This window comes from Brachyistius frenatus, unplaced genomic scaffold (genome assembly GCF_029030835.1).
Source record: "Brachyistius frenatus isolate BFR_SWC_R1_liver_20210118 unplaced genomic scaffold, ASM2903083v1 Contig_6, whole genome shotgun sequence".
NCBI lineage: Eukaryota > Metazoa > Chordata > Actinopteri > Embiotocidae > Brachyistius > Brachyistius frenatus.
The window spans coordinates 9,578,991-9,605,933 of NW_027210605.1; the positions used below are offsets into that span (position 1 = coordinate 9,578,991).

The 26,943-nt window shown below is 42.0% G+C and overlaps 1 protein-coding gene across 8 annotated transcripts in view; it reads left to right on the forward strand.

Moving 5' to 3' along the window:
- Positions 1 to 10,215: 10,215 nt before the first annotated feature.
- prdm16 (PR domain containing 16) overlaps positions 10,216 to 26,943 on the forward strand; it is a 183,301-nt gene continuing 166,573 nt past the window's right edge. For 7 of the 8 annotated variants that reach the window (XM_069689094.1, XM_069689088.1, XM_069689089.1 and 4 more), the window contains exon 1: positions 10,216 to 10,489. In XM_069689094.1, coding sequence (XP_069545195.1) covers positions 10,453 to 10,489 — 37 coding nt within the window. In that variant the 5' untranslated portion in view covers positions 10,216 to 10,452. The remainder of the gene's footprint in view (positions 10,490 to 26,943) is intronic. The other variant, XM_069689092.1, reaches the window with a different exon arrangement.

Below are 26,943 nucleotides of genomic sequence, written 5' to 3' on the forward strand. Positions count from 1 at the left end.
CACACACACACACACACACACACACACACACACACACACACACACACACACACACACACACACACACACACACACACACACACACACACACACACACACACGTCCAGCAGAGCAGACCATCCCCACAGGACTGGGAAAGTTGAGAGGTGCCACCGTGACCCCAGGCCTACAGGTGTCTGTAAGCCCAATCCTCCACACACTGAATTCCCAGCAGCTGACAGGCTATAAGTGTCCCACGGTAGCCTTTTTTCCAACTGACAACTTCAAAAGGTTACTCTGCATGGGTCACAACAAAACATTATTTTCAGCATATGTGTGACATGACGGTGGGGGAAAAAAAAAATCCCCAAAATAGAGTGGCAAGTTGTCCAGTTTTTACCACATGGCAAATGTCAGTGTGACATATATGGGCTTATGAAAATGGCAAGCGAGGACAGGGCGGATCACGAATCAAATCGTCTGTCACACTTTATTAGCATGACCAGAACGGCCGACTCTTTTCCCATCTTGCCATGTGACACATTTGGTCCACAGATGAGCTGCATTGTAAAACAAGCCTGTGGATGTTAACAGAAACCACACTGCCAAATAAAATCCTTCCAATGATGAGCAATCAACATTAGTGTGTGGGCTAACATTGGCACGCCTGCGTCCCGCTGAGCAGCCATCACTCTGTGCTCGTCCCAAACTCTATCGAAGTAATCGTCACTTAAACATTTACCTCAGAGCTGCACATGCACTTTGACATGCCAAGTTTTTTGTTGTTCATAGAAATAAAAGGAAAAGACCCAACTGGTACCAATTTGAAGTCAATAAACTCTTCTCCTCTAAAATGCTCGGGCTTCAAAAGAGTATTGTGGGTGTCCTGCACAGCAGTAATGGAATTGTTAAGCACGCTCAGGGATTTGGCACCAGAGCTCTTATTGGAAAAGAGCAGGAATGGAGGATGACAACCTGTTAAAATCCAGTGTTTGTTTCTCTCTACTCTCACGAGTAGGAACACACACAAACATTCAGAAACGTTTAAAGCAAGTTCCATATGATGTGAATGTTTTCAGAGGATTTTTTTTTTTTACACAAGTATAGCATAAATGCATATACTGTACCCAAACTAAGACAGAAAGTTCTCCTTTCATATATTCATGTTTAACTTTACATCCAGATCCATTGAGCTCAATGAGCTTGACGTGATGATGTGTCCTGTGTTCTGATTGGACCAGAAGCTTCAGTATGTCTCTTAAAGGAGTCACAAACTGGAGAAAGACAGAAGCCGAGAAGAAATCTATTGTGCAACATGTGTTTGTGCGTCTGACACAGGAGGGCAGTCTTTCAACGCTTCACTCCATCTGTGGCATACGGTTCTCTTGCACTGTGCTCTCAGGTATGAGTCTGCAGCTGAAATCATTCACTAATATGAGGATGAGGGTTTCATTCTTGGATCATGGTTTCATTTCGACATCAAGGAGTGAGAGGAAATCGGTATCTGCTTCTACCTGACCTCACCTGAGCTTGACTTTGTTTTGCCTCATTGTTCTTCGTTTTTTGCTATTAGCTTCCCATGTTTTTCTTATTTCTGCACTCCTGCTCCTCTTCCTCTCTCCATGACCATCACCTGTCACCTAGAATACTTTCAATTCCTTCTTGAACCGTCATAAGTGAAACATGTCCGGATTCAATATTTATCCAGGTTGTGCATGAAGCTATCTGCCGTTTCAGCCCTTTCTGCTTCTCTTAATGAAACAACATGCAGCTCTGATGCTCATTGAAATTCCTCTAAGTGTGCTTCTGACCCCCTGCCTCTTTCTTCCCCTGCAGTTCTTGCATTAAGATGACTAATTATGCGCTTGGTTCACACTGTTTCTGTGGGTGAGTGTGTCTTAAAGAAACTCTTCATTAACTCTTCCTAGTTGAGCCACCGCGGGGTTCAGTGCAGCATGGAGAAGACTTCGGGAAGTCGGGTGGTCCTACAGAGGAAGTGGCGGTGAACCCCGGGAAGTGCCGTTGTTTTTTGATGCTTTACCGAAGTCCCACCCAGCCCCCACCTCCACCCACCGTCGCCATCGCTCCCCCAACCCTTGACTGGAGCTCCTATTAATCATCCTGTCAGTCTGGCAACGTGCGCGTTTGCTTTCTTGCCGCAGACACACATATACACTTTGCAACAAAACAAACAAATAAATAATGTACGCTGGTAACTGCAAGGCTGCTGGAGTCTAAAGAGAGAATGAGAAAATAATCTCAATGAAAATGGAAACGGTGCAGGAGAGCTGCCGGGTTTGTTTGCTACTTGCAGTGTTTGTGTGCTTCAGTCGTTGAAACCTTTATTGGCCTTTGTTGGGTTGTAGAATGTTTGGTGTTTTATGGTTTGTTTCCTATGTGATGTCAGGCTTATAGTGTAAGTGTGCAGCTTGGCCCAAGTTCGTTTTTTTTCTCATGCCGGGAAGCCTTCCGTTCAGGAGGGGGAAAGAGGCTAACTTGAAAATGTTTCCCTCGGAGTACAATACAGTGTGTATCTGTGTGGATGTGTATCAGGTACGTTTTAGTCATCTTTGTAATTTGCTGAAATCCCTCAGTGCCTCTTGGACTGAGGGCCTGCATAGCTTGGCAGTGGAAACATATTACTGTAAAGCAGATCCATTTAGCCCGAGAATGTCAACAGGAATTGTGGATTTGGGCAAGAGATGTTTGGTCACTGCTGCAGTGAAAAGAGATACATGCACATGAATTTTTGTATAATGTCTGAATTTTTCCCCCGCTGATTATAAATACAAATCATCAGCTTCACCTATTAGAGCAAAATGAAACCGCATAATTACAGATGACTTGTCCTGTGCGTCCAGACTGCACGTGATGTAGCAGCGTTTTGTGCTGAGGCGGACTGGGTCGGAGAAAATACTTCAACGCTGAGCCTTTGGCATCCCTCCTGCTAAGCATTTTCACCACTATGAGTATATGTAAGCTGTGTTCAGGGGCCCCACTATAGCTGGCTGCGGTGACGTCACTCCCCACGTACATTAAAATACATCAGGGCTGGTTCAGTGGTCGTGTGGAGACTGTGGGAACTGACGCTGTTTGGAAGGAGATATACTCTATAGTCCTGAAATGGGATTTTCACTGACCAGAATATTGTTCTGGGATCAAAACCTGAAAAAGAAAGAAAGATTTGAATTCACTGCTCATGTCTTTGTTTTGTGCTCATGCACAATTTTTACATGTTACTTATTTAAACAATTGTTTATAGATTTGGAGATTGACAGTGTTCTGTAGTGTCAGAAATATTTCAATTGGATATAGTTCTGCACGCTCTCTCTTTATTATAAGTACACCTTGCCCTCTTCTCATAGTTATTGTAGATTAATTGAATTGCTTTTGCTACAGTAAAAGACGTAACAAGCTCCATTTGTCCGTTACCTTTTCCTAAATCTCCCTGTGTTCTCAAAGCCGGTATGACAAGAACAAAATCCCGAATCAGATCTTTACAGGAGGTGAGAACACAAATCTCAGGTTCGACCTTCAAGCGGCTGTGTTTCAAAGATGAGAACCAGAAATCCCAGAAGCTGATGTGCTTCAAAGGGCTACAGAGGGGTGGCAGCCGGCTCTCAGGAGTCCTAGCCCACCGCCATGCCAGGCTGGTGTGAAATGGACACTTGTGGGCTCGGCCTGTTCTGTCTGTCCACAGTTGTTAATGATAACATGCACTGGCCTCAGCACTTGATGCTGCCCGCATGAGCCTCTTAGAGCCTGCCAAGTTGTGTGTATGTTCTTAGCGCTAATACGTCCGCACCCGTGTTTGGTACCTGCCGGAGTCACTCTGCATAAGAGCTCTCAGCAGCTTTAGCGAGGGAAATTGCTGTCCGCAGCAGCTTTTAGTTCTGTGATAATCATAGTTGTTCAATAACTTTTCACCGTTGCTGACATTTTCTTTCATTGTTCAGTTCATATGGCTCACTTGAAACTTAACTCAGAAATTAATTCTGGCTCGTTTTAAAACACATTTTATTATTTATAAATTACATTTTAATTAAAAAAATTTAACTAATCAAAGTAAATTAGGCTACTGTTTACATGGCTTGATGGTCAGCATGTTTTAGATATTTATATTTCACATTTGAGAATATTCTTTTCAAAATTGTAGAATCAAGTTTATGTTTCACTTGAGACTTTTTGTTTTATTATAGTGAAGTAAATATCCATGCTATTTGCTTTATCATGTATTTTGTCCTCAAGTTATAAACACTTTTGTGTCACTGAGGTGTGTCATACTTGTCAAAACATCATCATCCTCCCCGCCCAAAAAAATAAATAAATAAATAAATAAAAAAAAAATCCACACACTGATACAGGACCAGAGGACCCTGCAGCCTACCACACCATGTTTGGACTTCCTGTAAACGTTCATATATTTTCTCTCAGTCCTATACAGCCCGCGTCGTTACAGTTCGGCTTTCTTCGCCACTGAACTTGGCTGAGTTTTAAAATATGACAGGCCATTTTCCCCCCACCGCTCCCAACTAAAAGATTAACATTGTGATGCCCAGTGTCCCAGCAGACAGCGTGATTGATTACATCATATTAAGGTCATTTCTACATCGGGGTAATTTTCACTCAAGCCTCCCGGCGATATTTTAATGTGCATTTGTTTGGCGGGGTTGTCGGCTCCTCGCTCTTCTGATCTGCGGGGAAATGGATGGCGACATTAACGAGCGATTAATTAAAAATAACAACATTAATGATGATGGGACGAGCGAGCGAGTTGTTTTCGGAGGAACACCTAATTCCCAAACAGATTTAATCAGATTTTGTTTGTTCTTTGTTTACATTTAGCAAATAATTATTATTTTCTTTGATTTCACACATGATCATAGAATGGAAAAAAAAATATATATATATATTCGATGGCATTTTGTCATAAAAATAGGCAGGAAAACCCCGCGACTTTCTTTGTTGACATTAAATATATATTATTTCATTTTTATTCAAAATCATTAAGCAGTTGTCCCTAAAAAGGAATCAGAAAATAATCTTTTTTTTTAAGACTCCAAATTAAAACGAAAATGATTAAATGCATTCATTGTTCTGTGTGTTTAAATGAACTGACAGCTGAATGCATTTACCAGCGATCATTTTTGAATTCAGAAATAATAACCAATAACATTATTTCTTGCCAGTTATATTTTGGAGTAGATTCGAAACGGCAAGCTACCTGATAAAGATTGTCCAAATTTGTTTGGAGGATTGCAGCTAAATGTGTTGCCACAAAATGAAAATCGAGATTTTTTTTTTTACCGTCCTCTGCATTTTGTATAAATTGTTGTAGGCTATATTTCATTCAGTAATCTTAAAACCAATCTGTCGCAACCTCTAACCTACACTCCGATACGTACACACATATATATTTGAACCATCTCGTATTGTAGATTTTTTTTTTTTCCTTCTATTATTTCTCTTCAGATGTGGACTTCCCAGCCGTTCAGGCGTCCTGCAGAGGGTCTTTATCAGTACAGCCTCTGCCCTCCAACCTCGTCATATTCCTGCTATCAGTAGCTGTGGCGCAGCGCCCCTCTGTCTCTGACAGCATGTTAACAACACTGTAAAAGGCCCCAAAAGAAACGTCTTGGATTAGCGGTCAGATTTCCCATTTCCCAGAGACGCACCAGGTCCTGAACCCAATTAATGACTAATAATTACCAAGGCAACCTCACTATGACCGCTTCAAGGGACTTCATTAGAGGAGAGGCGGCAGCGGCCCGCTGTGGAGTGCCACTCCGAACTAAGACTTCAGAAAGGAAAAATGGGATTTTGGAATTGATTAGCTGTTGGAATCTTGGTGAATTTGTTCTTATTGATCTTTGAAAAAAGCATAGTGTCGTAGTTATTGAGTTTGTTATTCGTCTTGTTTGAGGTGACGGGGAGGGGTGTGTGTGGGGGTCATCATCCCCTCATCATGAAGGCGATCACATCACATAACCGAGTAGTGTGTCAATGTGTGCGTGCGCAAGTCACAGTGCCTCGCCGCAGCTAGTTACCATGTTTACTCTCCCATTACATCAACTGTGGCAGAATTACAGTTAGCAAATTTACAAAGCTCACGGCGCTCACAAAAGGGCCCACTGCGGCTTTTTGATGTCCCCCGACTCGCCTCATCCGCGGGCCGGGCCGCGAAGGTGCTCCATTTCACATATCTAATGTGCGCTGATGTTATCTGCGCGTAACGTCTAATCCAGAGACCCGGAGCCTTTTCCACCGCGGATAAAGCTTGGGTTTCAGCGGCCTATATGTGTGTGGGTGTGTGTGTGGGGGGGGGGGGGGAGAGAAGAGAGGGTGTGTGTGTGTGTGTGTGTGTGTGTGTGTGTGTGTGTGTGTGTGTGTGTGTGTGTGGGGGGGGGGGGTCAGTCACCGCAGTCTGACCACACCACTCCACATAGTTGTAAACTTCTGTTCCCCCCCCCCCCCCAACACACGCACCCCCTATCATCATCATCATCATCGCGAACGCGCATTTAATGCAGCGATGATAGTAGATTATATGTATTTGTGTAAGATTTGGAAACTAATGTTTTCGCGCCACTTTCATGACACTCTTTGAACAAATAAATACCGGTGAACTGAGAGCAGTTATGTTATCCTCTTGTTTGTAATCGAGTCATTTTCGGAGAGAACGGTTTTCCAGATTGTGCGTGCTGCCGTCGCGATGCTTGGCGGTAAAGTGTGAAGCCTACTGTATACTCTATGGCAAAAAACGATGTAGATGTACCACGGAACACGAGGGCCGTTACACTGTTGGGAAACACTTCCAGGCCTGTCAGATCAGGTTATGTAGAGACGTCATCGCTTCGTCAAAATGAGATTAAGGAAATTGAACCGAAGTGACGCAAATGTGTCCTTAACATTGTTTAACCCGCCAAACAATTAGTCTGTAAAGAGGCCTCAGACAGCCTTAAAGGGTTTAAGACGGAGGAGCCGCGGGACAATAGCTTGCCATTCAGACAATACACGGTTAGATTTGAAAGAATAATGCCACAATAATAACCATAAAAGGCGGGATGGACACTTTTATTATTATTATTATTTTTTTTTATATACGTTTTAATCAGACGGATCTGTTGTTTATGTCTGTGTGTTTGTTGTCGCTCTCGGATGATAATGAATCTCATCTGCTTCGCTTTAGTCTAATTAGAGGGATTAATAAAAGTGAGAGGGACCCTGTGCAGATGATTGAACACGAGTGCAGCTGCGCACCTCTCTTCCGGGGCCGGAGCCAGCGGTGCTGCCGTCCTGCGCTCCTTCCAGACGCAACACTAAAGAAAAAAAAGAAAAGAAAAAAGAAAAGCCACATTTCTGAGACGCAAATACTCCAAGACGCGAGTGTTTTTTTCCTTCTTCCGTGCAGCCCGTCCTACGTTTCCATAAACCCCTTTAAAAGGTCGACGTGTAAATGGCGCAGGAAAGTATTTCCCAACGGACCGGTGTCGGAGAGCAACACTGTTCTTTGCAAACATAATCACAGTTAATTGCTCCTTTAAAAAAGTGTTGCACCGCGTGAAATCATTTGTCCGGGCCAATGTGCGGGGAGAGGCCTGAACTGTAGCGGCCGGTTGATGGAAATGATTCCGACAAACTGAAGAAAATTCTCCTCGATGTCTTTTAGTATAGTTTTATTCTGACGGAAACTGGATGACGGACGAGGTATCAATAAAGCCAATCGATAAAGGCAATGGATTATTGATATTTTGTCGCCACGCTCCCACGATTCCCTCAGACACCAACAGAATTAAGCAAAACCTTTGTTCACCACTGATATTCACATCATTTATTATTTGTTTATCGACCTGTTTCCTTCCATGTGTCCGTGTTTCCCCCGCTGCCCGCAGGAGCTTGTGTCTTTAAAGTGAATCTTTTGATAAGGGCTATTTTACAGTGGGTTAACATAGAAAATATTATACATGTGTAACACGGTGGCCACCTCCTGACACTGTAGGTGTAGGCTCTTCATTCGCATTCTGTCAAGCCAATAAAATAAACCTCCTCCCCTCCTGATGCAACACAAACTCCCTAATATACAGCTAATATATGCTAATTACTGCTGCTTATTATTGATTCATGATCACGTCATTCGTTTCACTTATGGGAAAACATCCCACAGCAATTTCTCTCCGATATGGACTGGAGACATGTTTGATGAGCTCAAGCCTTTATTCAAATCAATTGTTGTTCATGTGCATCATAATGAGCAACAAGCTGCGGTTCAACCAGAAAAATAAAGACATGAGGCAGAGCGCGGAGTGAATTGCAGGTTGTATAACAATATAGGCTACGTTGTTCAGGGGGAAAAAGAAATAAAATGGCTCAAATAATAATAATAATAATAATAATAATAATAATGGTAATCATAATAATAGGGCCCTAATAATAATGCTAATAATTCAACGTGCATGGATTTGAAATAGTCCCATAAAAGTGTGGTGATTAGCGTCCAGGGAATTGATCCCCGTCGCTCTCCCAGCAGACTGCAGTTGCTCCATCACCACCAATCTTTAATACACTCCAACATAGAGCCGCCTTTATTCAGCTAAACGAGACGGAAACCATTCCCATATGACATGCAGGCTATAGGCCCAGGCACCACATGAGCATAACGACCAGCCTGCCACCATCAGCCAAACTGGACTTTGGAACTTTTAAAAATAATAAAAAAAATCTAATAAATATTATTATGCACAGCTTCAATGAAGCCTCTATTTGTTTCTTTTGAAAGGTTATTGTGTTTCAGTCTATAACAACAAAAAATAGTCTTAATTAATAGTATTTACCTAATTATAATAATAGACTAGTAAAAATAGTAATAATTCGTAATTCATGCAAATAGTACTAAATTGAAATCGTGCAAAAATAGTTGCGACACAATTAAATTGTATAGTAAAATGTTATCTATTTATTGATCTGATATAAATGTATTAAACTGCCGGAGTTGTAACTTCAATTTAACATACGATTTATTAAAAATAAATAAATAAATAAATAATGCTGAAGACTTATGTTCAATTTTTGTGTTTGATTAAATGCATTTATCATTAATAATCTAAAAATTACCTTTTTAGTCGTTCACGCTACATCGAACTGCTGGATGCGCGGTTGAACGTAAACGCGGTGTCCTCGTGCCTGCAGCAAACAAACAAACAGGTGCAAGGCAAAAGTCACAAAAGAGAAAGCCTGTCCACCTTCGTTCAGGTGATCATGCGCTTAACGACATGCGCACAGTGAGCACAAACGCTTCTCGAAAAAAAAATAATAATAACTGCTACGATTGTTATAAATGCGAACATAGAAGGACGGAAGGAAAACAAAATAAAAGCCTGGACTTCTCCTTGGTAGGGCTCTTGCTGGTGGAGGCTCCGTGCATGCGTCAAAACAGCTGCTGGCCGCTGCTGCTTGTCCTGAGGGCATCAAGGCTCTCTCACACACACACACACACACACACACACACACACACACACACACACACACACACACACACACACACACACACACACACACACACACACACACACACACACACACATAAACACACACACACACACACACGCACACACACACACACACACACACACACACACACACACACACACACACACACACACACACACACACACACACACACACACACACACACACACACACACACACACACACACCAAATCATAGCCTGTAAAGTTGCAACAACAATCAAGCCTCGGACCTATTTACGCCTGTGTGTGAATTAATGAAGTTAAAAATAAAGTGCGGTGCAATTACAACACTTTTTTTTGGGGGGGGGGGGGGGGGGGGACAACACACGATGAGATGAGTCAAAAGGCTAAATACAAAGTTACTTTAAATATCTAAATTAAGAAAGACACTCATGCCAAACATATAAATATGAAGAGTAAAATCAACAAAATAATAATAACGACAATAAATATAATAATAATAATAATTATTATTATTTATGTCTCTCCATTATTCTAATACGGCCTTGACCTCCCCACTGTACCTCACTGTGTCCACCCTGTCGGAGAAAACCAAGTAGTTGCTGTTAAAGGGGTAAAAATCCAAGAGGGTGCTGGCAGGAGCTGAATGGGGCGGGTGGGTGGATGGGGGGGGGGGGGTAGGGGTGAGAAGGGGGACGAGGGTAAGGGGATGGTAAGGGGGGAGGGAGGGAAGGTGAGATGGTGAAGAGAGAGCAGGAGGAGGAGGGGAAGAGATAAGTGATCTAAAGGGGAGACGATAGGACAAAAAAAAGTGATGATGATGAATACATTGGAAAGTTTTTTGGCCCCGACGAGGGTGTCAGATTGAATGGCCTGTGCGCATGTGCGAAGGTGTCCAAACTGACAATGCTGGTGAGATGAAGATAGTGTTGTTGCTGCTTCTGGGCTCACGGAGGACGACGAGAGGAATCTACAAGCCGACAAGATGAGATCCAAGGCGAGGGCGAGAAAACTGGCCAAAAGTAGGTCTTCTGTTTTTCCCCTTCTTATCGCTTTCAGCCGCCGGCTACAAACTCGCGGCTCTGTAGATGTCCAGTGTGTCCTTGTCATTTGCCATATCCTTAAGAGAGGATGGGGGCGACTCTTTGTCCACAGAAAACTTTTCCTTCTACAAATACGTCCCGCTCCGGCTTCTCGGTCTTGTTTCCCTGCATGCTGCGGTCTTGGCTTTGCTGGTTGCAGTGTCAGAAAGTTTCATGTGTGATGAGAAACGCCGCCGGTGCTTTAGTTGATTACACTCCTTTAAAAGCAGAGATAAACATTGCCGTCCAAACGGGAGCTCGAGCTTGTATTTTGCTAGTCTCGTTTTGTCGGGGGGTTCATAGAAGCGCAGATTCCTTTCCAGAAGGCACCAAGAAAGTTGTCGAAATGGATAGTAACTTTTTTTTTTTTTTTTTTTTTTTTTATATACAGCGGTTCCAAGTCTTGTGAAATAATATTCCCGGCTTTTGAAATAGTGGGCGCTGTGGCACTGCTCTGCTGCGAGCTGCTGCTTCAGCTTCCACCGAGCTGGGCGCACTCTTTCTCTCGCTGCAGAACGGACACGCCGAGATGTGAATTTAGAAAGAAAGAGCAAATATTTGAATGCAGACTTTTTTGTTGTTGTTTTTTTTTTTGCAGCCGATGCTGCTCAAATCGCAGAAGATATCGCTCTCCGGCAAGTTTAGTTTTGTCCCGTGGCCAGCGGACTGCTGCAGACTGGTTCCTCCTCGAGGGAATGCCAATCAATAATGTGTCTTGAAAGCGCCCATACTACTACTACTTAGTGGACTGCTGCTCGCGTCACACGGGAAATTCATGAATTCAGTTTTGTGAACATGCAGCTCTTTGTTGTTGGAAATGGACTACGTTTATTGTTTGCTATTTGTTTATTGTTGGTGGGTTAATTTATGAATTTATTTAAAGCGCCCTTTTTTTTTTCTTTTTTTTTTTGCATGGATGTACTTTGTAATCCACGGCCTGTTTATGTGGGTCAGCCTGCTTGTTTATCCTCAATTCATTTGAAATAACAATGCTAAACAATATTTATTTACGTAGGCCTGCTCTTAATTTCATTTGTTGTGTCTTCATGTGTTTGTTTTATTCTATCCAGTAACGTTCGAAGCAGTTTTGTGAAAATGCAGAACTTAGAAACAAGACACATCTAGCCTTTTATTTATTTTTCAGTATAATTTTTTTTTTTTTAGACAACATTTTTTTAATCTACCTGTTGTAGTTTTCTGTCTTGAACATGCTTGATTGCATGTTTACATGCCCCCAGAAACTTTGTAACTTTGCCACTGACCTTGTTAATTCAACGTGAACCTCGACCCCATAGTCAGGCTTCTAAAAAAAAAAAAAAAAAAAAAGTCAATTTCAGACCATAAGTGAAATAAATACTAGTTCACGATTCTAAACAAACCTGAAGCGTGTTTATTTATAATGAGCTTTTGCTACTTAAAAATATTAGTATTCCCACATTTACAGCGAGTATTTCAGTGTTCATACATTCATATGTAAAATAATAATAATAAAAAATAATAAGAGATCTTTTTTTTTTTTTTGCAGTCATGATTTTCTTGTTGCCTTATTGCTCTTGCCCGTCAGGACTGGGGCCACAGGGATCAAGTTCCCGTGTAAGTTTAAGACAAAGAAAGAAAAAGAAAAGGAAAAAAAAAAAAGAAAGGAAACAAAACGCTGATTGAGCTACTTTGTGAAAAATACTTAAACATGTCGAGGATCCTGCTTCTTGCCAGTAATTGCACTTGGTCTTGATCTCCAAACAGCCTCGATAGTCTGTTGATCCGGGTGCTAATGAACGCAAATACCTGGCTTTGTAGCAACTCACATCGGACCACTGGCAGCCTCTGCAGCAGCCCAGAGGCCTCCGATCTGTTGTGTTGCAGCGCTAGGAAAAACAGAGCAGACAGCAGGCATGAAAACAAATATATATATCTTGTTCGTTTTCACATTCAAAACATGCAGGCCCACAACTTTTGAATACACACGCGTCGTGGGAGTGTGTTTCACCCACTATTTTTGATTTTTCTGAAGCTTATAGGTAAAACACTCTCCTCTGGAGCTGTGCACTGGAGGCCTACAGCAATATTTAACTGCAGCTGCTTTATCATTTTATTTTGAACACTCGTGTTCAGTTTCTTCTCTCGGCAGATTGCACACACTGTCTGACTACACAATAAAGGCCACCACTAAACTTTTCACTCCGCAAAATAGCTATGTCTGTGCCTTCATAGACACACATTGATCACTAATATACAGCCGTACAATGCCTATGCGTCAATATGAATGTGTTTATTAATTATCGTCCCCTCAGTATTTTTTTTTTGTTCTCGCAAATATCGCTCTATTTTTTATGTTTCCCTTATTTTTATAGGCTATTTTGTTTCCTGCTGAATTTAACATGGGAGTAGGAACAAAGTTTAATGTGAGATTATTTTTATTACTTTGTATTTAAAATATTTAATTGTATTTTCCCTGATATTAAAAAAAAAAAAAAAAAAAAAATCCTAAATGAAGAAATCTTCCAACAAACTTGATCTCTAACGCCACATCTCATTTTAAAGAACATAATGGATTTCGTGTTATCTTAAAAACTAAAATCGATGCAGGCAATCTGGCAGAGAATAAAGGAGCAAACTGACAGCATAATTGCTTTTGGCTGCTGAAAGTTGATTGCTCAAACTGGAGTTATATTTACCATAGACTATATATCTGTCTGTGTGTGTGTGTGTGTGTGTGTGTGTGTGTGTGTGTGTGTGTGTGTGTATGTGTGCGCCGCAGAGGTTCGAGAACTTGAACACCTTGCGGCTGTTTTATTGCGGTAGTCTTCTGGGCCCATATGTAGCTTTAACTTGGTTTTGTATCAATTAAGATTTCCGGTTGAGTGAGCGTAGATTTATTTTCCCTTTTTTTTTTTCAGTGCACAGGTGAGCCAAATATAGACACACACGCGCACGGGCACACACGATGCTCTCTCGCGCCCCTGCACGCTCACAACCGCAAACCCAAAGAAGTATAATTAAAATAGAAGCACGTAAGAGCTTTTTTTTTTTTTCCCCCCCTCACACACGGCGGAACCGAAAGGAATCCACGCCGATTCGGACCGCAATTTACACACGTTATTGATTTTCAGCAACTATTTTAGTCGTCTGTATTATCAGGTCAATAAAAAGAAAGGCAGCACCACACTTTTTTTTTTTTTACGACATAATTTTGTTGTTGCTGTCTTTGTTGATTTTTGCACGAAATGTCCCCCCTCCATCCCACTCCCTTCCCCTTCGCTGGTAAACCACCACACTGCAAACAGTTTTTGACAGTTTCCCTCTATGTCTCTATCTCGTATAGTAATTGCTAGATATCCTATTGATCTTTGTGTTAAAGGCCTCTTATTAGATGGACTCCCAGTCATGAACTTGGCCTGGCTCAACAGCTTCTGATGTTTTGACAGAAGTAATAAAACCCAACCCATAACACTTTAAAACCAACAATGGTAGCTATGTTGAACTTCTGGCTAAACGTTCAGGGTCCCGTGCAGGCTCCAATGTATTACTGCTATGCAGCTGTAATGTGTGTCAGATAGCACTCCTTCATGTTCACAGATTAGAGCCTGGACATAAAAATGATAGGATCATCAAATGAAAAGGGAAATGTAATCCATCGTAGTGGGTGCTTTTTGGAACTTTATGAAACCATTAAATGTCAGTTTTATTAGCTTTTATTAATAAGCCAGCGCATCAATGACCGAGTGAAAGACAACAGAAATTCAGAGATTTATTTATTTGGATAATTTAAGAAGACTTCCTTAGTTTATACTCATCTATTGTAAACTTGCTTGATTAATGCTTATATTTGCTTGCAGTGCCTTCTGACAAAGACATTCATTCATTTTCTTTTATTTCCTAAAGTCATTAGTGCTGGACGTAATGGAAAGTAAAAACAAGTGTGAGATCTTGGATTTATTGCTGCAGACCTTTCATAGATAAAACAGGGTGGGAAACCTGAAACTCGTGGTTCCACTGAGTCCATTTCATCTGTGATGATGTGAATGATCTTTGCAGCACTCTGATTCAGGCATCACCAATTTTGCAGTGACGGTTCACTGTGATCGTCATGATAATCACAGCCCCATTAATCTCTCCACCCTCAAACTGAAGCCACTTGTGTGATGCTGTAATGTGTATATTGATTCTGTGTAGTGGTCTATTTCATTTTGCAGGAATATTGTTCACCATCCCCTGATGAAGACAATCTGTGTTGCAGTTATTTGAGAAATTCAGATTGCGATACAGAAAAACTTTATTTGCTCTCTTTTTCATGCTGTTTGGAATTTGGATCTGAGCATTTGGACCAACTTTAGGACCATTTGTGTCAATTTTTGAAGGATTGAAAAATTGTGTAGCCTAACTAATTGCATCAGTCCACACTTGGCAAGGCCACATTTGCTACATAAGTACTTAATTATGGAAGTTTGTTGGATGTCAGTTCCTCGTCCTTGTGTGTGCACATGCAGGGTACAGTTCAGTGTGTGTTGTGAGCAACAAGCCTCTCAGTCTTCTTCAATATTTATTTCCTTTTATTTTCATCTTTGTCAATGTCTTTACTAAAAAAAAAAATTTTTTTACTTTATTCTCAGAGCATGTTGTATGATATTCGCTTTACAAGTGAAACTCTACAGAAGGTTAAGGAAGTTTTATACATGACAAATCCATGGTTTTGCCTATTTGTAACATTAATTTTGTCTGGGGAATGTAAATTGATGAAGTTAGGGCAAGATTTTAGTTATGGTTATGGTTGGTTCAGCATCAAGACACTGTCTGCTGCAGTAACATATGGTTAACATTTGATTCACATTATATGATACAAATAAAGATGCATTGCTTTTTGTAACCATATCTTCTAATCTGCTGTGAGAGCAGATTCTTGAACAATGTTCTTTCCAGTAAAGTCTTCGTGTTACCCTGAAATGTGGAGGACAGTGTGGTCTGAAGTCTCCTTTCTGCTTACTAGTCCTAAATCTTTGAAACAGTCCGCCCGTAAAGAAAACTTGTGTGATCTCTTCCACCTGTGCAGGGAATAAACACAGAAGAGAATTAAGGAACTGTTTAAGCTATGATTTACTAGAGCTCTGCAGCTTTGAATGGGGAGAATTAATTTATGAAAGGATTGTTTAATTGGAATATTACAGTTATTTGTCTAAACAGTCTGTGTTACAACTGTCCTGCTGCCAACTTTGAAATATTTTCTTTCACTATCTTTGACTCCTCCTCTTCCCTGCTGAACATTGGGTGAGACCGGCTTTTATCTCCAGGGAAGTGCTTTTATTGGTATTTAGTCAGTTGCTGCTGTAATTGTGCTGACGCTGCTGTTTTGGCCAAACATCCACTGGAAAAGAGATGTCAGAGACTCTAATCCGGTCAAGTACAGGTGCCATAAAATGTAAAAAATAATGTAGATATGTGAGCATTGTAATGACTCATGAATAAATCTGTGTGACTACAAAATACAGTAAACGTCACCAATATTTGTATGCAATTATAAGGTTGTATTTCCTCACTCTGCTCTTCCAGGTATCCTGGATATTTTATTTAAGATGTCATTTCCTATGTTCTCGTTATATCCACCCGCATTCCCATCCCTAGCAGCAACATATCGATTTCATTGTTATCGTTTTAAATGAAAATGTTTTGTAGACTTGTTTTAATAAATGGCCAATACTGTCTTATTCAAAACCGTTATAGTATGTCACACTGCGTACAGGAGATAGAAATGAAAACAGAGTTTTGGTTTTGGTTCTTGGAGTGAGCAGAAATGAGTCCAGTTGTAGTTGAGCAGAGTTATAAAGGCACAGTGACTCGTCAGCGTTGATTGAGTCTCACTTGGAGGCCTGAAAACGTTTGACCAGGTTTTTGTAGTTCCCCCCGCTTTGCGGTGACACAGTCACACATTGAAACCATCCATACACAGTAATGCTGATGGATCCTGCACGGACACACATAACACACACACACGCTGCAGTAGTGACAGATTTTTTTTTTGTGCATTGGTATGATTTAACCCCAATCAATCACAAACTGGAAAGGTTGAGTGTAAATGTCACCCAAACAGCAGGAGCTGGCACTGTTGGCTGGCTAAATGTGTGTGAGTGTGCGAGAATCGGTGTGTGTGCACCGTTTTGTACAGTTGTTGGAGGTCCTGTCACTGTTTGGCGCTTTGACCTTGGCCAAGTCTGGCACAGCGATGGGTGGGCACCTGGACACACACAGGCACTCTCTCACACACACACACACACACACACACACACACACACACACACACACACACACACACACACACACACACACACACACACACACACACACACACACACACACACACACACACACACACACACGTTTCAGCCCTTGTGCTTCCTGCCCAGTCTCATGCTGGCTAAGTCAAATTTTGAGTTGACATACAAATACCATTGCATTAAGCTCTTGCACATGGCTCTAAATCCCATTCATTCCATTGATACGTTGACCTCACATTATCCAGTTGGCTAAAATGCCTCTTTCCTGCCTTGCACCGTGACCTCATCCGCCATGTTTGGAAAAACACAGCAATCTCCCAATCACTTGGTGGTGGAGACTTTGACATGCCTGAGAGAGCTGAAGATATATCGCTGATGTTTTCTTTTTTAGCACCCTCCTGTTTCTCGTCTCTCCGCGTACTCTTTGTTTTTAGTCTGCAGATGGGGGCAGTGTCCTGTTAAAAATAGCCTAACAAAATTCAAAAAGCGGTATGCGTTCGTGAAAAGGTGGTTCAAAAATATGAAAAGCCATTACGCTGAAGTTAAATACATTTTGTCTTGACCTGTGGCCACTTATCAGATTACATCTAACCACTGTTGGGTCGTGTAGAGGAGATTCCAGCCAGCTCCTCAGGGCTAAGAATACACCACAACTGCTGGAGTCATCCCATTGGAAATACCTCATCTTTACTTCTGAGTGTGCTGATTAACACTAAATGATTATCTCTATGTGTGTCTGATGTGATTGTGCACCACCCGCTGTTAAACAGTGAGCGCTGTTTGCAAAACAAGGGGGCAAATGTGTCGAGTCCCTAATTAGCGTGTTCTAGCAGCCCTCATGACCCCCCCCCCCACCCCCCACACCTCCCTCCCTTGCATTGTGATATCCCCGGGATTGCTCAACATTGTGACTAGTCTTATCTGGGTCTAATCCTGATTTGTTTGGTATTAACTCACTCACATTCTCCCCCTTTCTCACTCTCTTTTGATTTCTTCATTTGTAAAACCCTTCTCCTTTTATCCACTCCTGACGTCCTGTCCTTTATGTTGCTTTCTCTTTAATTTACCCCACATTCACTGTTGGCTGTACACTTGCATCTTGGCGCAGAAAAATATAAAATTATATATTATTTATTTATTATTAAACCTTAAATTCTAGTGTTATGATATGTTTACATTTGTTCTGTTTTCCAAATGAATGATTCTACAGAAAATGTAATTACAATGTTCCCCTAGAAAAGGTTACTTTTGTAACTTGTAACTGTACTTTTGTAAAACACTACAGGGAAAGAATGTTCATTGTTTTGAACTTTGATTTGATATATTTTGTATGGAAGATTGTTTAGAATTGCTATATATTCATAGCTGCTGTATTGAAAAGTGTCCTTACTAATATTGCAGAACCTTGAATATTTGCTTATTCAATGAGCTGATGTCAGCCCTGGGAATAAAAGCCTTCCAACTCAAAGTGCAGTGTTTACAACAAGTAAACTTAGAAACCTTTTTTACCAGCAGATGGATAAAAGTGTTTATCATGAGGAAATGTACTCAATGTTTACTTAAGTAAAAATGAAAAAATACTCAATTCCAAGTAGAAGTCCTGTATTCAAAGTCTTACTTGAGTAAAGGTACATAAATACTGTCAGAACAATTTACAACTGATCATTTCCTTTAGGTATAAAATAGTGATCTGAAAAATAACTAGTAACTAAATGTGGTCAGTTAGAAAGTACAATATTTCCATCTGAAATGTGGAGTGGAAGTATGTAGTAGCATCACATGGAAATACTCAAGTAAAGTACAAGTACCTCTAAATTGTATTTAAGTACAGTGCTTGAGTAAATATACTTAGTTACTTCGCCACTGGACATCTTAGTATCTAAAATTTGGTACTTTAAAACATTTTCTATCTTTCTCTTCTTTTTTAGTGGTTCTTTTGTGGATTGCAGCTCATCTCTACAAACACTCTCACGTGCACACACACACACACACACACACACACACACACACACACACACACACACACACACACACACACACACACACACACACTGTCCATTCCCTTTCCCAGTCCGGCCCTGCTGATGATGGCTCATCCTGTCCAGATATGATAAGCAGACAAACTGCTCTGTCCCCTGGGCTGTTTGCCTGTCTTCCTACACAGACGGTGGTGTGTAGAGGCAGCGTGGCTCTAAACTCCCACTGCCCGCTTTCCCCTTTCATCAGACCGCCAGTTCAAAGCCTTGGCTCCATCTCCTCTTCTATCTCTCCCACTCCTCCTTCCCTCCCTCCCTCCTCCTCACTGTCTCTCTCTCACTGTGTTTCGTCATTACCACAAAGATGGGCACGCAGTGTCTCATTAAAGCGGATTAGAGACATCTCCACGTCTCACAGGGGCCCGAGCGGGACGTTTCTCTTCTCTAGTCCGCCCCCCCACCACCCTTTTCTCTCAGAGATCAGGTTCTTTGATTTGGCCAGATAAAGACCTCTTTCATGTCGGTTGGGACGGTTAGCGATTACACTGTCAGACCCATCATTTTGGTGAGTTTGACAAATTTGCCGTGCTGTGGGGATTGAGGGGGATTGAAGGGGTGGTGGTGGGGGGGTGTTAGTACGAGGAGATTCACAGTAATTGAGCTATCATTATCCAGTGACCCTGCCAGGCGCTGGTGCATAGGGCTCACCAGTTCTCCATTTGTTTAATACTTGGCTAACTTTCTTTGTGAGTATGATGGATAGAACGAGGAGGAGGGAGAGGAGGAGAGAGTGGAAGCGGGGCAGCCGTCCCCAGATGAATGCCTCTGCTTATTCGACCACCTCTCCCGAGCGCTCCTGTCCATGAAAATTGGCTCCACTACATCACGGCTGCAAGTTTCTTTTCTCACCCAGCTCCTCCCCACTGCAACACAATTAGACCCATATCACCGGCTGCCATTTATTTTCATACAAAATGAAAACTGGTGGCATGTTGATTACTGAATTCCCCAGAGACAAAGGGCCACTATTGGTGTGGTTTAATTTCATTAAGTAGAGTGTGGTGCACAGGATAAATATATTAGGAGTTCCCTCTCATTCCAGGCCCCCCTCCCCATTTACCTCAGCCACTCTGTATGCTAAACAAATCCTTTGGTGTTAAAGATGTGAAATTGGAACAAATCTCCTGGAATGGTTTGGTTAAAGTGAGACACATTTCATGAAGTCCGTCGTCTTGTTCTTGGATGTCCCTTATTTTATTGTTTGCTCTGCTACTCAATACCTATTTTAAAACAGATACATATCTTTAAAACATATTTATCAGCTGAGGTTTCTGAATTTGGACATGTTCTATTTAGAGATAAATATGTGCATATAAATTGACATATAAATATATGTCAAATAGATGTACAGCCATTCTCATTTGTTTCTTGCTAAGTATGGGCTGTGTGTTTGAGATGCTGTGTGCTGTGAGTTAAGGGGGAAAAGGTTTTTCCTGGCAGGATTGTGTGGCTGTATTAGTGCAGAGATTTTGATGAAGGAAATAAGAGCCCTCCTTGTTAACCTGGAGTCAGATTGGTTGTGAAGCGATGAGTAGAGTGGAATGTGTGTGTGTAGGTGTTGGAGGGGTCTTGGCTAAAACATTTCAAGATGGCCCATTAGCCGGCGCAGGCCCGTCCCCTCCTGACACTAGGATTCCTCTGTGCTGACCCCCTCTCCTCCACCTCTCAGCCCCTCTGTCCCAGAGGCCCCCAGCCTCATCCTGCCAAGTGTACGGTTCCAAAGTAACGATGAAGCTGCCTGCGTGTGAAAATATTGAATTGCAAAAACATCCCTGGGTGAGAGGGTGTGTGAATGGAGCTTTCAGCGCTGGGCCCGACCCAGGCCCTGCGCTACTGACTGACGGACAACAAATGGCATTTTGTGTCGAGAGAGAGAGAGAGAGAGAGAGAGAGAGAGAGAGAGAGAGAGAGAGAGAGAGAGAGAGAGAGAGAGAGAGAGAGAGAGAGAGAGAGAGAGAGAAAGGAAAGGAAAGGAAAGGAAAGGAAAGGAAAGGAAAGGAAAGGAAGAGAAGTGACAGGGAAAGGGAAAGGGGGGGTGGTCTTGAGATTTTTTTCAGGCCCCTTCAGTCTGGGGCCCTATGTGCAGGTCTGAAATGCCTTATCACATGACCTGTCTGACCTCTGGCCCCCACTCAGCTAAGGCTGTCAGGCTGCTCTCCAATAGAGAGCACAAAGCCTCTCGTCGCCGCCTCAAAGGCCACCATTCCCCCTCCCCTCCCCCCCGTGAGCAGCTGTACTCCAGAGGTAATAGGTAAAAGTAATGTCAGTGACCTTCACTCTCCATCGCTCTACAGGAGGGCAAAACTCTTAAGATTCCCTGATAATGTCAAGGGTGGCCATTTTGGCTCCTCATCCACTGCCAATTGTTGGTGAAACGCAAACTGAACAGCCTCTTCGGTGGCAAACTAGTCGTATGAGGTGCCTCATGTCTGAAGAATGAGCGTAACTGAGGTGGAAAATGATAGAAATGTTTCAAAACAACATGTTACTGTTTTCAGTTGCTATGCACTGGTGTAACTCAGCACTATGCGTTATTTAAGTGTGTGTGTCTGGGTGTGTGTGGGACATGAGTGAATTTCTGATGTCTCAGAGGACTGACTGGGTCACAGTATGACCGTAACCTCCTGTCTCGCTTTGCAACCCACACACTGGCATCTCTCTCTCTCTGTGTCTCTCTCCTGACCACTCGCAGGATTCTTTCTTCTCTTCTCTTTTTCCTCTTCTTCCCCTCCTTCTCTGGAACACTGGAGTTTCTCTCTCTCTCCGGTCTCCTTTGAAAAGATGCGGCGTCTTTGTCCGGCCTGATAAAGGATGCTATAGTTCCCCTTTTCCCCTTCTTTGTGGCCCGGGGCTGGCGGCTCCTGTAGAAGTGCAAATGGTATCCTCTCGGAGGGGCTATCCCCGCGGGCCCTCGAGGGCCCTCTCTCTCCTCCAGGCTTGGCTAATTACCACCCTGCCCCCCCTCCCCCCTTCCTCCAGAGCTCCCTGGTCCCCAGAACCATGGACGGCACATTCCCACAACCAGCACCTGGCCTTCTTTTCTCCTGGTCTGCTTTGATGGCTGACACCCCAACCTCCCCCTCCCTCCTTCCCTCCTTTCCTCCCTCCCTCCCTCCTTCCCTCCCTCCCTTCCTCATCCTCTTCTTCTCGCCCTGCCCCACCACTACCTCATCTTTCTTTCTCTCCCTCCCTTTAACTTCTCCCTGTCTCACTTCTCTCTCTCACTGACTCTCATTAATGGAGGTTTTAAATTGCTTTCTGACCCTGACAAACTGCTCCTGTTGAAAAGGGAGACGTCAAAGAGGAAGGGCAGCGGATGTGAACAAGAAATGGAATAGATGAAAAGAGGGGCCAGAAGAAAGTTTCTATGTCGTCCATTATATATATTTTGTCATATTGTATATGTTAGCCTAAGGAGCATCCAACCCATCACACACCCCCGGTGTCCCCAAAGGGAAATTATATTTTGAAGAAAGGGAGAAAAAGTCTGTGTTGTAGTGATCCAGTTATATTACCATACTTCATTTCAATGGTTTGAATGATTTTTTTTTTTTTTTTAAAGAGGAACACAGATGGAAATTGGTGGCTGTTTTAGCTCATGAGTCATTTGCAGGTTTCCCTTTTTTTGGGGATCAATTTAAAAAAAATAATGATAAATAATATAAGCACATCAGTATCATCAAAGTGTAACGTTGGTTTGTCATCGGCTTTGCTCAAAAGGAAGGGTATAAAGATTCTGTTGCATTTAAAGGTTTATAAAGCTTGACTAGTATTTGATGCAGATTAAGTTGATTTCATTGCAAGACACACACACAGTCGCTCTTACACACAAACACCAATATCTAATTTAGTTGCATATTTGCGTTCCACTAGCTGTAGGCCTAATCAATAACCTGCCCCAGTGGATTTGACCAATTCATAACCGGCCTTTGTGCAGCCTAGTGATCCCAGCCAGAGCATTTGGACAGCTTTCTGAGGAAAACAAATAGCTCTATTACAAGCTCGCGTCTGTGATGCTCAGTGTCCCAAAGGCAAAGTGCTCGGCCTGTATTAATTGTATGTTCGTCGTAGTAGAAGAGGATCGGTTTTCAGCAGAACATAGGCTCACCTGGTGCAGTCCACAAAGAAAAGAAGTACAGAAGCATGTTCCTAAAAAACAGTATAGTGGGAATAAGTAACGTAAAAAAAATGAACAAGGTACAACTTTAAATCTTTTGAGGAGAGGTTCGTTGCTCAGTTGGCTAATTGTTAAAAACCGAAAGTCGAAAACTGCTCATATTTCATAAATTGAGATAACTACATTTATTAATAATAATAATAATAATTTAGTTATAATAATATTTTTGCAACATAGGTCTTTAGTACCTTCTCTTGATTTTTATTGGTTTAAACGAGTAACTTACCTGTAAGTGCATCATATTTCTTTCATTTGGCATTCAATATGAATTTTGTAACCTACTAAGATGTACAGAATATTTTCATGATATATCTTTATTGTCACATTCAAATATTTAGAACTGAGTAAATTGATTTTGTAACCATAATACATCATAAAATGGCTCATATGATTGAGAGATGAAACACTTATAGTAATAGACCATGAAAGATTGACAGAAGACATCTGCAGTACTGTTTTTACGTATACTCTTTCCAGTAAAGGAGAGCACACAAACCTCTGTTCAGCAAAGCAGTGGTTGCACAGACTCAAACAAAGCACGGGCTGGGTGGTTCTGGGATTTGCCCACACCCAGACCAGTTACACTAGTGTGGCAGAGTTTGGTGTTGGTTAGCTGGACTGGGATAATCTCACTTTGTATAAAGACAATGTTAATGCTGTCATGGTTTTGAATGAGACAGACAGTGCAGGCTTAAGAAATATTTCAACTGGCTTTTAATGTTTTAAAACTGTGGCTAGATGTAAAGGACATCATTCAAGCATTTAGGTGACTCCCGAAACAGTTTGTGATTTTATTATTGTTTAGTTTCATGAAGCATACATGACGTAATGCTACTTTCTTTCAGGAGTAATTGTGTCTTGTCTTAAACATCCTCACCCATCCAGTCTAGTCTTCCTAAATCTCTCCCTGTGGCTCCCATTTCCCAGACACAGCTGCCCTTCCCTGTACAGTTCACACATCATCACCTATATGACTCGGATGATGTCACGAACTGGGCTGATTCTTTCGTGTCGGCCTCATTTGGATGTTACGTCTGTTTTGGATCATCCTTGCACAGACAGGAAGTTCCAGACTTGTGTACGTTTACACTGTTTGGTGTAATTTGTTATTTCTAAAGGAAGGATATGCATGAATTTGTTCGAGCTGCTGAAGAAGAGGATTACTCTTTGGACGCTAAACATGTCTTGTGCCAAATCATTGCTGTGGTCCAAGTGTTAGTGTCAATGATAACTTCTTTTATTCATTGATGGACTCCTGTGTTGTTGATGAACACAAGAGTGACTTTACATCTTAATTAGGCAGCCTTGACTGTCCTGAGATGATCCAATTAGAAGGTATATTTTGGTTTAAGAAGAGGCTTCCCAAGTCTCATGTCTCCCTCACTTTTCACATCTCTCGTCATCAAGTCTCGCCACGTCCTATTTTTTGAGCACAGAAAAGAAAAGAGGAAGATCCGGTCTCTGAATTGTGTTTTATGAGTGGTTGAAATGGCCACGTCTGTGGTTTGTGTCTGTCCGCGTTGACTGTTCAACTCAAAATTCCTGAGGTTTCCAGGCATGTCAATTAAGTCGTTTTTAATTGGGAGGATGTTATTTCAAACAAATGTTTGCACTCTAGGACCTGCACGTTGGTTATATTTCAGGGTTGAGGCCCTACGTTGTTAGTGTTGTTTCTTTGTATTAGCACCATATTGCCTTTGCAAATATGTTTCTCTTAATTTTCTTCTGGATGCTGTAAAAGCCCACGTGGATGACCGCGAGCACACACATTTTCTCAAACACACACACACACACACACACACACGCACGCACGCACGCACGCACGCACGCTCGCACGCACACACACTCGCACTGAGGAGGGCATCTTGTTTTTCAACAGCCGTGAAGAGCAGTAAATGTTTGAGAATGGTGAAGCCATGACAAAGCAAACAAAAGAAGCAGGTGGGTGAGGCTGCTGCTGGGCTGTCACTGGCCCTTACTCCATTTTAATCTCTTTATTTTCATGTACTGCAATGTCTTTTCTTATTGCGTATGACATACAAGTGAGTTTTTTTTAAGACTCGGATATAAAGTAAAGCCTCCACTAACTTACAGATGTCCAGTTATTCTTATGACACTTTAAAAGATATTTGTGACAAGATTTGCAGTTTTCTCTGCTGATATTTGACAAATTTTCACTGGACAAGACTAACTTTGATTCAAAGTTAGACTCAAATTTTTTTTTACATCTTTTGTAAAACTTTTTGGACATTAAAATGAGGAAATTGCATGAAAATATCAATGACAGTATTAAAATCCCCATATTTACAGATTTTCCTTTAATAGAAGGGGACATTTCACACCTCACTATTCATTCCTGCAGCTCTCTGCCATTTTAATTAGAACTAGGTGTGAGGTTTGCCGTCCGTTCTTTTGACACCTCCCAATTTATCTGCCGGACACAGCATCAGGACAGGACCCTTGGAAAAGAAGGCCAATTTTTTGTAATTTTTTTTTAAGAGAACTGCAGGGAACTTTGATGCCAAGTTCCTCCACGGCAAAAGGCAAGGCCCCGACCCAGCACATCTGAGAGTACTTTGGTGAAATAACAGCAAATGTTTGTCTTGTATTGTATGGCACGCTGCTGGAGGAGCACTAAAGCCCCTTCTTCCAGCGCCTAAAGCACCTCTTAATAAAATAGTCAAGAATAACTCCTTCACCTTAATCTTCCCCTCAGATTACTGCACTCAGGGCGGGAAATTAGCAGCAGGCCCACACGCTTCCCTCTTTCTTTAACACTGTTACATCTTTATTTGCGAGTGCCTGCTTCTCTCGCTCCCCGTCCATCACCGTATCCCGACTTTGCTGCTTAATCTTTTGTTTTCCTGTCTTTCTTTGCATCCCTCGTCTCTCTGTGTGGTAAGCTGGATGAACTCTCCGCGGCAGAGGGAATGGCATTTTATTGGGTTAGTATTAGAAGCAACATGTGGCTAATGGTCTGGTCCTCATCAGTGGAGAAAAGGGGCCTAAACAACTAAACATGGCCGTTGACAATTGATACGAGCCCTTTTAAGTGGATCTGCTTAGCTGGGGGTGGGGGGGGGGTGTGTGTGACTGAACACACGCGCATGTATGTGCACATTTACTATTGCATGGTAATTAGTATGCTAACAGACACACACACACACGCACACACTATCCTTTGGGGAGCTGTGTGTGTCTGAATGTGTGTGTCCTTTGTGTCCAGCAGTGTAACCCACACCTTGAGTACGGTAGCGGCAGGAGCTTTGAGCGCAGTTCGTCCTGCCGTCTGATCCTCGTAACCAGAACTCTCCTTTACTGCTTCCTGTCCGCTTTGCCCACCTTTCCCCCTTTCCCGCCTGCCATCTGGGTCTGCCAAGAGACACACACACGTGTACACACACACAACGCACGCACGCACACACACACACACACACACACACACACACACACACACACACACACACACACACACACACACACACACACACACACACACACACACACACACACATGAGACGTAGTTAGGACATTGGTCGTCATGCTCTAACCTGTGTCTCTTACTTACAACTGCCCCTTTGAAACCAATATCACAGCGATAAATGGACTCCATCTACGGTATTTTGTCTCTGTTCTTTTGTTTGGACGTGAGGAATTTAAACCGGGTTCTTCTGACAATTTTATTTTCATTTTAGACAACAGTTGAACTAATGTAATAATTTACATCTTCTTTCTATTGGTAATTAAAAAAATAATTTTTTTAAACACATTTACAGACGCACAAGACTTAATTCTCAACTGTAAGAAATCTAGCAGGTAGCAACTGGAAATAAATTCACATTTATTCACAAGCTTCTCACTAATTATGTTTATGGGACAAAGAATTTGAATTTCGGTCGACTCTCTTAAGCCAAT